This window comes from Halichoerus grypus, chromosome X (assembly GCF_964656455.1).
Source record: "Halichoerus grypus chromosome X, mHalGry1.hap1.1, whole genome shotgun sequence".
Taxonomy (NCBI): Eukaryota; Metazoa; Chordata; class Mammalia; order Carnivora; family Phocidae; genus Halichoerus; species Halichoerus grypus.
Genome location: NC_135727.1, coordinates 132,067,295 through 132,081,105, shown reverse-complemented (window position 1 = coordinate 132,081,105; position 13,811 = coordinate 132,067,295). Strand labels below are relative to the sequence as shown.

The 13,811-nt window shown below is 54.1% G+C and overlaps 1 protein-coding gene and 1 long non-coding RNA gene across 2 annotated transcripts in view; one reads left to right on the top strand and one right to left on the bottom strand.

Annotated features, from left to right (window-relative positions):
• Positions 1–2,779, bottom strand: part of PPP2R3B (protein phosphatase 2 regulatory subunit B''beta) — a 54,745-nt gene extending 51,966 nt beyond the window's left edge. The window contains exon 1 of the mRNA XM_036096470.2: positions 1,632–2,779. Coding sequence (XP_035952363.1) covers positions 1,632–1,964 — 333 coding nt within the window. The 5' untranslated portion in view covers positions 1,965–2,779. The remainder of the gene's footprint in view (positions 1–1,631) is intronic.
• Positions 2,780–3,210: 431 nt separating this feature from the next.
• Positions 3,211–6,449, top strand: LOC118538482 (uncharacterized). Its single transcript, XR_004918635.2, has 2 exons — positions 3,211–4,004; positions 6,114–6,449. It is a non-coding gene; the product is annotated as an uncharacterized LOC118538482 (long non-coding RNA).
• Positions 6,450–13,811: the final 7,362 nt, after the last annotated feature.

Below are 13,811 nucleotides of genomic sequence, written 5' to 3'. Positions count from 1 at the left end.
CCGGAGCCGAAACCAAGAGTCGGAGGCTCAACCAACTGACCGGGAGAATCGTGATCACACACCAGCCCCACCATGTGCGCACCTTTCAGAAGCGCTAGCAGCCAGCCGTGGAAGCAGGTCCAGCATCCTCAGCCCAGAGTGCTGCCTCCTGCCCAATCCCACAGGTGGCCACGCACAGAGCCGGCTCAGCAGCCCGCCTTCCGCAGTCAGACCGCTACGGCCTCTGGGGAAGACTGGACATCGGATCTCCACTCTGAACCTCCCCTCCCTGCGCCCCCTGCCTTCTCCTCGCTCAATTCAGTGCATCCCCCAAGTCACTGGCCCTCTTTCTGCCCAACCTCTCTCCCAGTTGAGAGAAACGACCTCTCCGTGCTCGGAACACCTGAGGAATGTAATTCCCCGGGGTGCGCGCCTCTGGGCCTACTTTACAGAAATACGTCCTTTTCAAGGCATCCAAGTGGCCCTCCTCCAGCAGGGCTGACCTGCCAACATCTGCAGTCCCAAGAGGGTTCCCACGAGGTCACGGGGTCACAAAATACAAGAATTCACCTGTGAGGGGTGCTGGGCCTCAGCGCTGAAACCTATTTACCGACAAGGCAGGCAGCTCGCTGAATGAGACCTCGGCCGTCCCAGGGGAGTACGGATGCCATCGTGGGGAGGGAAACCACTGTCCCCACAGGAGGAACCCTTCCGAGCGCTGGCCCTTCTCACAGATCTCGAGGCCTCTGGTACACGAGTGATTCGGGCAAAACTCCCCCCAGCACTAAGGTTCTGCGGTGCAGTGGGAAAGTGACTGACCAGAGCTCCAGGGATGGTCCGGGGGCCCTGCAGGTGCAGACGAGCCTTCCCGTGGGGTTCCCTAGAGGGTCTGAGCCAGGTGGCGTCTAGCGTGGCCTTTGGGCCCAGTTCCCACGCTCTGTGCAGACTGACTTTCTGGGAAAGGTCGTCGGGTCCGCTGGAACAGGCCAGAAAACCACCAGTACTTGCGCGCCCAACGAGTCTTCCTGCAGGGAGGAGCACCCCGCAATCCGCCCTTAGCGGCCGGTCCGTTGGGGTTGGGAAGCTATCAGACCAGTGATACTACCATACGGTTCGTGCTGCTGCTGGGACGCTAGCTCCAACGGGAACGTCTTCAACGTCATGCACGCGTTCGCACGCAACGCGAACACCTCCGGCTTCAGGAGCACCGCAGGTCCGTGGTGCGCGCCAGCCGCCGCACTGGCCTCAAGCCCCGGAGCCAGCACTCTGTGACTTCGAACGCACACGGGATTACGCGCCAGAGACCAACCTCTTTTTTGGTACAGGGCTGTCTGACTGCAACTACTGTAGACAATTTAAGGAGAAAACCAGACAAATGAGGGATAAAACCTCTAGGTTCATTACTTAAGCCAAGAAAAAACTGCGGAGAAGTGGGCACCCAAGACCAAAACTTGGAAAGACTCGAAAGGAACATCAAAATTCCCACCCGAGACCAGCATGGGGCTCCGGCAATGACAGAATGTTTCAGCACACAGGGCTTCGTTTGGGGGAAAAACCGCGCAAATGTGAGTGTTTTCACGTGTGACGCTCCCCGCACCCCTGAGCCCCAGGTCGCCATGCACCCGACTTAGCAGAAGCGAAGCATAACTTACTACTCGCGTCCCTGCGGATCTGCGAGTCCCTCGCACGGGTGGCCCGGTCCTGGGACTAGCGGCGGCTCCCAGCGGGAGCGCGGTGGACGCGGGGGCCGGGCTGGGCGCCCCCAGGCTATCAAACGCAGCGGGCTTGCAGGCGGAGGCTGCGGCTGCTAGCGGGGGCCCGGGCTGCCCTGCGTCCCCAGCACTCGTCTCCGTCCTCCCGGGCATCTTGATCCTCTGCAGACAGTCCTGGAGCATCGTCTGCGTGCTGGACTCGCTGAGCCAGCACAGGAACAGCTCGTCCACCTTCATCTTGAGGACGGGCTGCAGGACTTTGCCGGGCGGCATCTCCAAGACGTGGACCCTCCTTCCCGAAGAGCCTCTTCCTCCTGCACGCCTGCCTGGCTCCAGGAACCCAAGCCAGGCCTGAACGGACGTCGGCGGAGCAGATGACGGCTGCAGGCGGGGGTCGCGGGCCCCGGGTCCAGGGGTCGGGGGTCACGGGCCCAGGGTCCCTAGGAGGCGGGGTCGCGGGCCTGGAGCCCGGGTCCTGGGGAAGGCTGGGGTGGCGGGCCTGGAGCCCGGGCCCAGGGTCCCTAGGAGGCGGGGTCGCCGGAAGGCTGGGGTGGCGGTCCGGAGCCCGGATCCTGGGGAGGCGGGGGTCGCGGCCCGGAGCCCGGGGTCCCGGGAAGGTGGGGGTTTCGGGCCTGGAGCCCGGGTCCCGGGGAGGCGGGGTTCGCGGGCTCGGGGTCCTGGGGTCCTGGGAAGGTGGGGGTCTCGGGCCCGGGGTCCTGGGGTCCCGGGGAAGCGGGGCTCGCGGGCCCGGAGCCCGAGGTCCCGGGGAGGTGGGGGTCGCGGCCCGGAGCCCGGGGTCCTGAGGAAGGCGGGGGTGGCGGGCCTGGAGCCCGGGTTCCGGGGAGGCGGGGTTCGCGGGCCCGGAGCCCGAGGTCCCGGGAGCAGGCGGCGGCTCGGCCCCGCCCGACGAAGGGGCGAGGGGGCGCGGGTGCGGGCAGCGCCCGGCCCGCCGGAGGTCCGGCTGCGGGCGGCGCCGGCGTCTCGGGGGCTGCGCGGACGCCCGGGCCCGGCGAACGATTTGCAGCAGCGCCGCTAGGCCCGCGCAGCCCCGGGCAGCTTCAAAACGGGCGCGCCGGCCGCGTTCCCAAACAAGGTCGCCTACGTCATGCGTCACCGCGACGCGTGGCGTCATCACGACGGCCACGGGCGCCGCACGCCGGCACGCACGCCTCCCTGGCTTCGGACGCAGCGGCCTGCGGGGTCCTTGGCCGGGGGGTGGGCTTTGATGCAAGTGGGCGGGGCGTTTAGGGGCTGGGTGAGGACGGGGACGGGGCTGGCGGCCGCGCCACACGAGGTCTTCCTGATTTTTGGCTTTTTAGGGGTGCAGCCTACGCCCGCGAGGCGACCCGAGGGCCGGGGAGGTGGGAGCATGCGGCCCGCGTGCGTGCTCACCGGGGGGTGGGGGGGTGGGGTGGGGGGGGGGCGTTGCCTGGCAACTTGAGCATGCGCAGTGCGTGCCAGCCGAGAGCGAGCAGGAGGCCTGGCGGTGTCGGGGACTGGGGCGGGCATGCGCAGTGCGTGCCCGCCGGGAGCGAGCCGGAGGCCCGGTCGTGGATGGCTGGGGGGGCATGCGCAGTGCGTGCCCGCCGAGCACGGGGACGAGCGTGCGCGCGGCGGAGGTCGGGAGCGAGCGCGAGCCTAGGCAGGCAGTTTGTACATTAAAAGGGGAATTTCAGATCGTGAAGGGCCCCGTTGACGTTAATTTTGTTTACCAAGAGGTAATGATGCGTTGGACGCGTGCAACTCTTAAACGTCAGCTCTTTGGCATGAGAACGAACTGCGTTTATTGCAAAAATAATAAATCTATTGTGTTGGAGGTGCAATTAATTACCTGAATGACCTTTTGCGCCTCCCTCCCTCCCCCCGGCTAGCTTATTTCCGTTTATACTTTTAACCGGGTCGTTGAATCATCCACAGGGCACACATGCACTCTTTGTGTCTTGCGTTTTTGGTTTTGATTTTGGTTTTCTGGGTTTTTTGGTTTGTTTGTTTGTTTGTTTTGGTAAAGACGTTTCCTTCTCCCTAACATGATTTTGTAAAATAGTTTTCACTGGGGTTTGCCCCGTTTCCGGGGGTAAGTTCAAGGCTTTAGGAGCTGGGTTCCACTCAGCAGTCTAAATAGAGCGGACTCACGGGGTGTCTGGTCTCGTTTGGTGTGTGTCATGATTTCCAGCTCGGTCTGTGTTTCGCAACTGCAGCGGAAACTCCGTGTGCACCGCTCGTGGGAGCGCCATAACGCAGGAATCCTGCGAAGTTCTTTCTGTTAACTGGGAAGCAAATGCTTGTGTGGGATGCTGTCGTTTCTGGACAGAAGTAAGTATTCATACAGAGCGCTCTTTGGGTTTATCACATACAGACATCTTGTCAAGGAACAGACGTGCCTTTCACCCCGGGTCTTTAAACGAGCTGTCGCTCACTGCTCCCTTCATCGCTGTGGTTTTGGCGAGGAAAGGGCTTTTTTTGAGCCCCTGCACAAGACGGCTTTATACGTCCGGGGGCCGCTGGTGAGGCCCAAGGTAGTACTGTACAGCTTCCAAGCGGACAGAAATAAGGTCCAGGACAGGAACAGAATGCACCTTCAGTGTGTGCTGGCCCGCGAAGACCCTGTCCTGCGAGGACAAAGAGGTGCTGTGGGACCCCGAGGCCCCCCGGAGCCAGCCCTGTGCGGGGCCCACGGGAAACAGGAGCACCGTCTGCTGATGACACGGAGGATGCTCTGGTTCTGCCTGACTTCCAGTGGGGTGGCAGGAGGGCCCCCTCAGGACAGAAGGATGGGGGTGGGGAGGAGCCAGTGGAGAGGAATATTCCCGAGGATTCTGTGTGGGAGGGGGGGACTGAGGAACAGCAGAGTCGGCTTCCCTACTGTGTTATCCTGGGGAGCTTGCAGAGGAAGGCACTGGGATGGTTGGAGGGGAGGGTGGCCCCTTCCTTTGCTCACCCGAGCCCAGTTCCCTCTGTTGGCCGCAGTCCACCCGGCCCCTCAGAGCTGGTCCACGCACCCCCAGCCTAAGCTCCATCAGGGGCTGGCTGCTTGGAAAGGCAAACCCATCACTGAACAACAAAACAACGTGTCTTTCTGCAGAGCCCCAGGTGGTTGATGGCACCCCCCTACTTGGGGAAGGAAGAGGCCCCAAAGATAAGTGCCTGTGAGGTCCGATCTCACGGGTCCAGGCTGATCCCAAGCTGCAGGTACACTCACTGGAAATCAGAGTGATCAAGTTTGTATCTGCCAAGTACATTCATCCAAAACGAGTTGCTTTTTCTTCTTTTTAAAAAATCTCTGTTTCTATCATTAGAACGAACCTCTGGGCGCCTGGGTGGCTCATTTGGTTGAGTGGCCAACTCTTGATTTTGGCTCAGGTCATGATCTCAGGGTCATGAGATCGAATCCTGAATTGGACTGGTGCTCAGCGTGGAGTCTGCTTGAGATTCTCTCTCCCTCTCTGTCTGTTCCTCCCACTCGTGCCCTCTCTCTCTAAAATAAATAAGTAAATCTTAACAAAAATAACGAACCCCAGAAGAGCCATAAATGTGCCTGTGTTTGGTTTCAAGTGATTTCCTTCAAAGAAGCTAACCAGGAGCTTAATGACGTTCCTTGTGTCAGGTCTAGATACTATTTATGAATTCTGCCTCTCTGTCTCTCCTCTTCCTGTTTTATTTGCTTCACTTTGCTGGTGACTGACTTCCTTTCCAACATTTGGTTTTGTTTGCTGCCCCACGGCACGTCCTTTCGTACAATTTTGAAGTGGAAGAATTGGGTCTTTTCCTGTACTCCTCGAACACTCCGTAGCAGTGGGGTGGGTGAGTGGACCGGGCTGGTGAGCCAAAGGGCACATTCCACGACTGGGATGTTTCATGTCGCATTATTGTCGTGGGATCGGTTCCTTCTTGTGAAGCGGTCACCCCTGCTCCTCCTTCCCTCCAGGACTCAGCCCACGACCCAGCATCACTGCCTGCCCTTGATTAAAATCAGACTGATTTTCCATGACAGCTTTCCAGCGACAGAACCACAGATGAAATGGCCTTGGAAGACTTTTTTTTCAGCAAAGACGGTGTCATGGTCATTCCCTGGGTGCTATGCTGTTACTGTCGCCAGGACAAAAAGCATAGAAAACATCCATTAAAACTTCCCAATCTAAGCAGTGGTGTTTTAGGTAAAATGCCATATGGACCTGGTAATTAAGAAAAATAATAATTTATTTTGTTAGCATCCATCTTAATAAGCTTTCAAAGAAGAAAAGAAGTGTTGATCAAAACAACAAAAGGAAATGAATTGATAGCAGCCCTAACCAAACTAAAGAGAACAGAAAAATCGTAAATGCTTAAAAAAAAAAAAAAAAAGGATGTTGTTCAGATTTGCCCTTTTCTCCGAAGGAAAGAGTTTTACAGAGGTTATGCACGTGTGCATTTTTTTTTTTTCAGATGTCCACGTATTTTCCTGATTCAAGATCCCAGTTTTAAGCAGTGACGTGGTGGTGGTGGGGGGCCTCACAGACAGCGAGGCTGTGTCTCCACGGTCCTGCAGATGAGAGTCGGCGGCTGAATGATGTGTTTCTGTCCAGCTCCCGCTGGGATGCTTGGGAAGCTTTCACTTCTTGCTATCAGCTCGCCTGGCTCCGTCAGTCCTTTCTTAATTTATTTACGATGTATTTATTATGCTGCAATGTGGCATAATTAAGCTGCCGCCTATTGGGTCCTCTGAGTGTGTGCTACAAGCCTGAGGACAGAGATAAATAAAAGACGGTTCACAATCTCAAAGATGTCCTAGTCAAATGGGGTGGGAGTGGGGATTTATAGAATTAGATAATTCAATGCACAATTATGCGTCACAACGTGGAAGTGTGAGGAGAGAAAGGAAAATATGCAGAGAGAACTGGCTGAGGGAGGGAACATCAGCCTCACAGAGGGGGCGCTCAGTAAGTGGACACGTTCAGGACAATTTATACTGGAAAGCAGAATGTACCAAAGGAACACACAAGAAAAGGAGCTACAAAGGCCTCCTGAGGGGCTTCTGTGCCAGGCAAACACGTTTGGACTTTCTCCTGCACAAAAAATGGAATCAGGAGGCTGGACAAATAGAGATCCACGTTACCTTGTGGCAAAACAGTTGCTACAATGTGGCTTGCAACAACCTGGAAGGTGGGGGTGTGCCTGGTCCCCCTGTGGCGTTGGGAAAGGGTGGGAAAACACAGCTGCAGGCTGGTTGTTTCTCTCTGCATTTGATCAATAACAACACAAAGGGTAGAAGTTTAGAGAAGAATGGGCCAGCTTGCAATCAGAATTTTAGAGAGGATACGGACAGCCCCCAAAACTGCAGGGTTGAAAAAGGAATCGGGTTTTCACCCAATCAGATGTGTGTGCATTACAATACCGCTTTGGCGGGGGGAGACCCAAGGCAGGTTTAATCCCCTTTGTGAAAACCCCTGAAAGAATGTAGGTGCACAGATGGGCTCCCAGAAAGAGCGCCAAGTCCCTGTGACCAAGTTTAGGCAGAAGAGCCAGCCTGGATCGGCCAACTTCCTGCCATGGTATAGATACCCTAACCCTAACCCTGACCCTAACTAGAGAGTTTGGGGATGGTTGTTATGCACTGGCAGCTGACTGATACATACAGTTGGAGCCATTGAATCAAGCTGGGGATTGAAACGATCAAATATGTCTGAGGCATTTGAGGCGCTTCGCTCTGACGGGGAGGAGGAAGATCGGTTACAGACATAGGAACCCACAGCTGTTAGCGGGCTGTTGGGCTTTATACAGTGTGTCAGTTGTCTGGCTCTGCCATAACAGGTTGCCACAAAGCCGGAGCCTTAGGAGAACACAGAAGTGTTCTCCCACATTCTGGAGGGCACAAGGCCAATGTCAGTCTTACTGGGCTGAAGTCAGGGTGTCACAGGGCTGGTTCCTTCTGGACACTCTGCATGGACCTGTGCCTTGTCTTTTCCAGCTTCTGGTATCCACCTTGGCTCAGCGCCCTTGCTCCACCTTCAAAGCTCATCCTTCCCACCTCTGCTTGCATGTCATGTGGCCTCCTCCTTTTCTGTGCTCCCCCATCTCCCTCTGTGTCCCTTGCGTAAGGACCCTTGGGATGACACTGAGCTTACACAGATATCCAGGATGATCATCCACCTCAAGACTCACTTCATTATTAACATCAGTTATCATCAGTCTTACTTCGCTACGGCTGCTGTGCCAACATACCACAAACTAGGTGACTTGACCAATCGACGTGCATCCTCTCCCGGTCCTGGAGGCTGGGAGTCTGAGATCCAGGAGGCTTGGAGTCTGAGATCCAGGAGGGGCTGAGGCTGGGAGTCTGAGATCCAGGAGGGGCTGAGGCTGGGAGTCTGAGGTCCAGATGGATCTGGAGGCTGGGAGTGTGAGATCCAGGAGGGGCTGAGGCTGGGAGTCTGAGATCCAGATGGGTCTGGAGGCTGGGAGTCTGAGATCCAGGTGGGGCTGAGGCTGGGAGTCTGAGATCCAGATGGGTCTGGAGGCTGGGAGTCTGAGATCCAGGTGGGGCTGAGGCTGGGAGTCTGAGATCCAGATGGGTCTGGAGGCTGGGAGTCTGAGATCCAGGTGGAGCTGAGGGTGGGCGTCTAAGATCCAGGAGGCTGGGAGTCTGAGATCCAGGCGGGGCTGAGGGTGGTTCCTCCTGAGGCCTCTCTCCTTGACATATACACACTGTGTTCTCCCTGTGTCCTCATGTGGTCATCCCTCTGGGTGTCTGTGTCCTCATATCTCCTTATAAGGAAACGAGTCATATTGCAATAGGGTCCATCCCAATGACTTCATTTTATCTTAATCACCCCTTTAAAGACCCCATCTTCAAATACAGTCCCATTCTGGGGTCCTGGAGGTGAGGGTTTTAATGTGTATTTGTGGGGGGGGGACACAGTTCAGCCCATTATGGGGGGAAAGGATGGGTTTGAGAGGGGTCTTGGCACGTGGACATTAGCAATCAGTATGACTCGTGAATATTGATTGTCCAAATAGCAGCAGAAAATTCAGAAGCAGAGAAAAGACTTTATGTCTATTTGATTCCTTTTAATCATTTCTGTCTCATTATTAAGATTCTCTGTTTGCTAAAACATCATTTTTCTGGTCTGCTTTAGATCTTCGAGCTTGTTTTATACACCCATTTAAAGTCTGGCAAGTGAGTCCAATGTCTGGGCACAAGGTGCATGATTCCTCTTATGTGAAATGTCCAGAATACAAAAATCCATGGAAACAGAAAGCAGATTAGTAGTCTCCAGGTGCTGGGGAGGGGGCTGGAGAGGGACTGCTCATGGGGACGTGGTCTCCTTTTGGGGGGATGAGAATGTGCTAGAACCAGATAGAGGTGGTGATTGCACACCTTTGGGAGTGTGCAAAATGCCACTGAGTTGTACAATTTAAAGTACTTATTTTTATATTATCTGAATTTCACCTCAATTTTTAAAAAAGGAAGCACGTAGGTAGAGAATACATGAGAGGTAGTCAAGGCAGAAACCCAGGTAAGGAGTGGGAAGACGAGATGCTGATGGAACCAGAAAAGGCTGCTGGAAGGGAGAAGGACAAGGCCTCCTTGAGGAAAGGCATGCACTCTGGCAGAGGGCCCTCCTCTGGGTGCACACAGTCTCCCCATTGCCACCGCGGTGCTCGGGGACCTTTCTCTGCTTCTGCGCTCTCTGCAGCTCTGCGAATATTTCAGATTTCTGGGTAGCTCTCATTGCTGATGGTGCTCGATGGTTTGCTCATCATTTCTCTTTTAATTTTTATAACCATTTGGGTGTGTAAGTCTTATTAACCAGCCCTGTTGGAGGGATGAAGCAACCAGGCATTTGGGGATGTTGGCCGGTGGGGGCTTCGTATCAAGGTCGTGTGAATGAAAACCAGACAGACATGGTCAGAAGCCCACTGTTGCCTCTAAAAAGTAAAACACTGTTCTTATGTACAGGACTGTTCCCTCCACCCTGGGTGTGAGCGTCCAGTGGCAACCCCAAAAGTTTTGTCCATGTCCTGACCTCCAAACCTGGGAAGGGGACCTTAATTGGAAATAGATCTTTGCAGATGTGATGAAGTGAAGGATTGGAGGTGAGCTCATCCTGGATCAGGGTGGACCCCAATCTGCTGACAAGTGTCCTTATAAGAGACAGAAGAGGAGACACAGACACAGAGGAGAAGCCACGTGAGGACAAAGGCAGAGATGGGAGGGACGCGGCCACGAGCCCAGGGACGCCTGGAGCCCCAGAAGCTGGAAGAGGCAGGAAGGACCCTCCCCTGGAGCCTTGGGAGAGAGCACGGCCCTGCCCCACCTGGATCTCAGTGGTCCTGCCCCATCTGGATCTCAGACTCTGGTGTCCAGATCTGGGGGAGCACAAATTCCTGTGGTTTTATGCACCCAGTTTATGGGAATTTGTTATAGATGCCCCAGGAACTAACACCCTGGGTACTTGTTAAAATGGGAAGATTCTGGGGAAATAAGGCCGGGAATCTGTGCTTTGATCCAGCTGGTAGAGGCAGCCCTCGAGGAGGCTCTGAGAAACTCTGTATAATGAGTACAGTTTGTCCATTTTGTGTATTTTAAACATGGGGGGGGTCAAAGTAGATTAATTCTTCTCCTGAAGAAAGCCAGGGATGCCTGGTATTTGGTCTTACGAGAGAGCACCAGTTTTGTTTTGTTTTGTGTTGTGTTGTTTTGTTTTTTTAGAGTAGTAGAGGTGGATCTATGCTCTGTAACTTTCTACTTTCCACTGACTGGAAAAGTATTTTTTCCATGGCCCCAGTGAATGAATATTTGTGTTGGGGCAGGAAGTGGAGAAAAAGACTGACCACATCCCCTCTTTAAGGCTCAAATGTTTAAGATGTTAATTGCAGCGGGCACAGGGACGAGCTCCTGCAAACCCCGCGCTGGACAAATTTGTCCTGCAGTTCTATCCCAGTTCCCGGGGTCCACGAAGGACCTGTGAGCTCCCTGAGGGGGGCCACCCTCTGGCCTCCAAGCACAAGGCCTCCTGGAGCTGCTTTGCCTTCTCTTTAACTCGTCAAGACTGCATCCTGATTCATCGGAGAAAAGCCAGAGACCTTGACAAATACCTCTTTGTCCCGTGCGCCAGTTGCCAGCCCTTGTTTGGAGAAATAAAAGTTAAGTCGAAAAATGCCCCTTTTCCATTTTCATCTCTGATCGAATTCTCTCCTGACCCCCTGGTTCCCCACGGCTGTGTTTCAGGGTTTGATGATAAGGAAAAGAATTTTGTATTTGGATAATAAAATTTCCTTACTTGCCTTCAGCAACCTTCAACTCAATTTCCTGTCCCTGGAGACAGTGTATATTATAGAATAGAATCAAATTCCTTATTCGTAGGGAAAAAGTTCCAATTTAATCTGAATATTCAGCGCTTTGCACTGGTCAGGGTGATGGATGGCGTATGGAAATGATTCTGGTTCAGGTAATCAAATGGCAGAATGCACTCCGGTATTGAAAGAAATAATGAAGTCTATTCAATATTCTATAAAGTGCAGAAATGCACATCACACTGTGGAGACCCTGTGTTCTCTTATTACCTTACCAATACCAGCTCCGTCACAAAAATAAGTAATAAATAAATAAATAAATAAATAAATAAATAAATAAATAAAGGGTGGCCACAAATGAAGAATTAATGTACGTGAGAGCATGTAAAATGTAACAGCTGTGCGGGGCAAAGGCGGTGGCGGCGGCCTGCCGCTATTTACCAGGACGAATACGGATCGTGGAGAGAAGGGGGTCTCGTAAAGAATAAGGGGAACCTTCCAGATCTCGCCAGAGACACGTTTCCTGATAAGGACCTAGGGAAGGGGGTAGATTGATCCTTCGGGGGTGAGGGAGAGTTAGAAGCACCTCGTCATCCATAAATCCTGCTGCATGGTGGAAATCTGAGACCACAGGGAAGATGACGCCTCGGGGAGGCCTGGGCAGGACTCAGGTGCTAGGGCATGACACAGTGTCAGGGTCAAGGGTCAAGAATCAGCAGCAGAAAATGACGATATTTGGGGCCTGGCATGGGCAGAGCAGGGGTCCAGCTGCCGTGCTTGTGTAAGTAGTCTGGGAGATGCTAGCGATGAGCACAGAGAGCTGCGTTTTCCATCTTGCTTCCCCTGGGACTCCATCTATTTTGACGTCATTAGTGACAATGATCACCATCATCCGTATTCCTAATTAGACGTGATGCGTTTTCCGACTGCGATCTTTTCTTTACGCTGCGCACGGTGGGCGCAAAGCCTGTTTTCTTCCATGCCCGACAAGCAGGTGACATCTCAGAAAGAAAACAAGAGGACAGGTGAGCTCCATGGCAGGGCAGCCTGGCTTTCTGGGAGGTGTTTCCAGAAGGAAAGGCTGTTTGCCTGTCAGCGTTCCATCGACACATGTCAGCTTTCCAGCGTCCCACGTACACAAAGGGGTCAGCTCCATCCTTGTGCACACTGGACGGCAAGGCAGACCATTGGACTCCCAGACACCGGTGGGACCATCAGGGCAGAGATGATCTAGATGCCAGACTGACCTGCATGACCTCATCACCCCTGGTCTGCTCACAGATGTGACCTCACAATGACCTGGACATGGATCCTCTCCTCGGTGACCCCTGTGAGCTCACCACCCCTGGTGACCCCTGTCATTCCACCACCCCTGGTCTGCTCACAGATGGGACCTCTCAGTGACCTGGGCATGACCTGGTCCTGGGTGACCTCTGTGACCTCACCATCCCCAGGTGACCCCTGCGACCTCACCACCCTCATCTGCTCACAGACATGACCTCACAGTGACCTGGGTGTGGCCATGGTCCTGGGTGACCTCTGCTACCTCACCATTTCCTAGGTGACCTCCATGACTTTATCACCCTCATCTGCTCACAGACATGACCTCACAATGACCTGGACATGGATCCTGTCCTCGGTGACCCCTGTGACCTCACCACCTCTGGGTGACCTCTGTCACTCCACCACCCCGGTCTGCTCATAGATGTGACCTCTCGGTGACCTGGACCTGGATGTGGTCTTAGGTGACCCCTGTGACCTCACCACTCTCATCTCACACATGTGACCCCACAATGACCTGGACGCGGACCCCGTCCTCCGGTGATCCTTGTGACCTCGAGCTGCGTGCACTTTTTCTTCGTGTCACTGCTGTGCCGGCCCTTCCTCACCTGGGCACGGGTAGGAACCCAGGGGGCCGAGCAGCCCCTGCTTGCCACACTTTCCTCCTGGGCTCAACAGAAGATGCAATCAAGCAGGGAGCAGGGCTATGGGGGCTTTGTTGGGACCCCGACTCCTGCCAGCCTCAGTCCTGGGGCTCCGGGTCACCTCCCGATGGGTCAACCTCAACATGCTGGGTCTGTCCGTGGCTCCCTGAGCGACTCACAGCCCTTCAGCAAATCTCTTCCTCTGCTCTGCCACTCAGAACATTATGTTATCGCACTGAACTCTTCAGGTGTCAAATTTTTATTTAAAATTTTTTTATTTAGGGGCGTGTGGTTGGCTCAGTTGGTTAAGCATCTGAGCATGATCCCGGCGTCCTGGGATTGAGTCCTGCATTGGGCTCCCTGCTCAGCGGGGAGTCTGCTTCTCCCTCTCCCTCTGCCCCTGCTTGTATGATCTCTCTCACTCACTCTCTCTCCCTCAAATAAATAAATAAAATCTTTTATTTAGGTAAAATTCACGTAACATAAAATTAACTATTTTAAAGTGAACAATCCAGTGGCATTTAGTGCATTCACAATATTGTTCAGCCATACCCAAAACATTTCCATCCCCCCAAAAGGAGACCCCATCCCCATTAGCAGTCACTCCCCATCCCCTCCCCCAGCCCCTGGCGACCAGGAATCTGTTTCCTGTCCGTAGAGTCACTGAGGACAGGATCCATGTCCAGGTCATTGCCTGTTCTGGATGTTTCATATAAACAGAGTCACGTGCAATGTGTCCTTGTGTGTCTGCTTCCCTCACTGGCCACCATGTCCTCAATGTCTGTCCACGGGATAGCAGGTGTCAGAGCTCTGTTCCTTTTTGGGGCTGAGTCATATTCCCCTGTGTGGATTGACCAGACTTTCTTTATCTGTTTATCTGTCTGTGCACACTTGGGCTGTTTCTGCTTTGTGCCTGTTATGA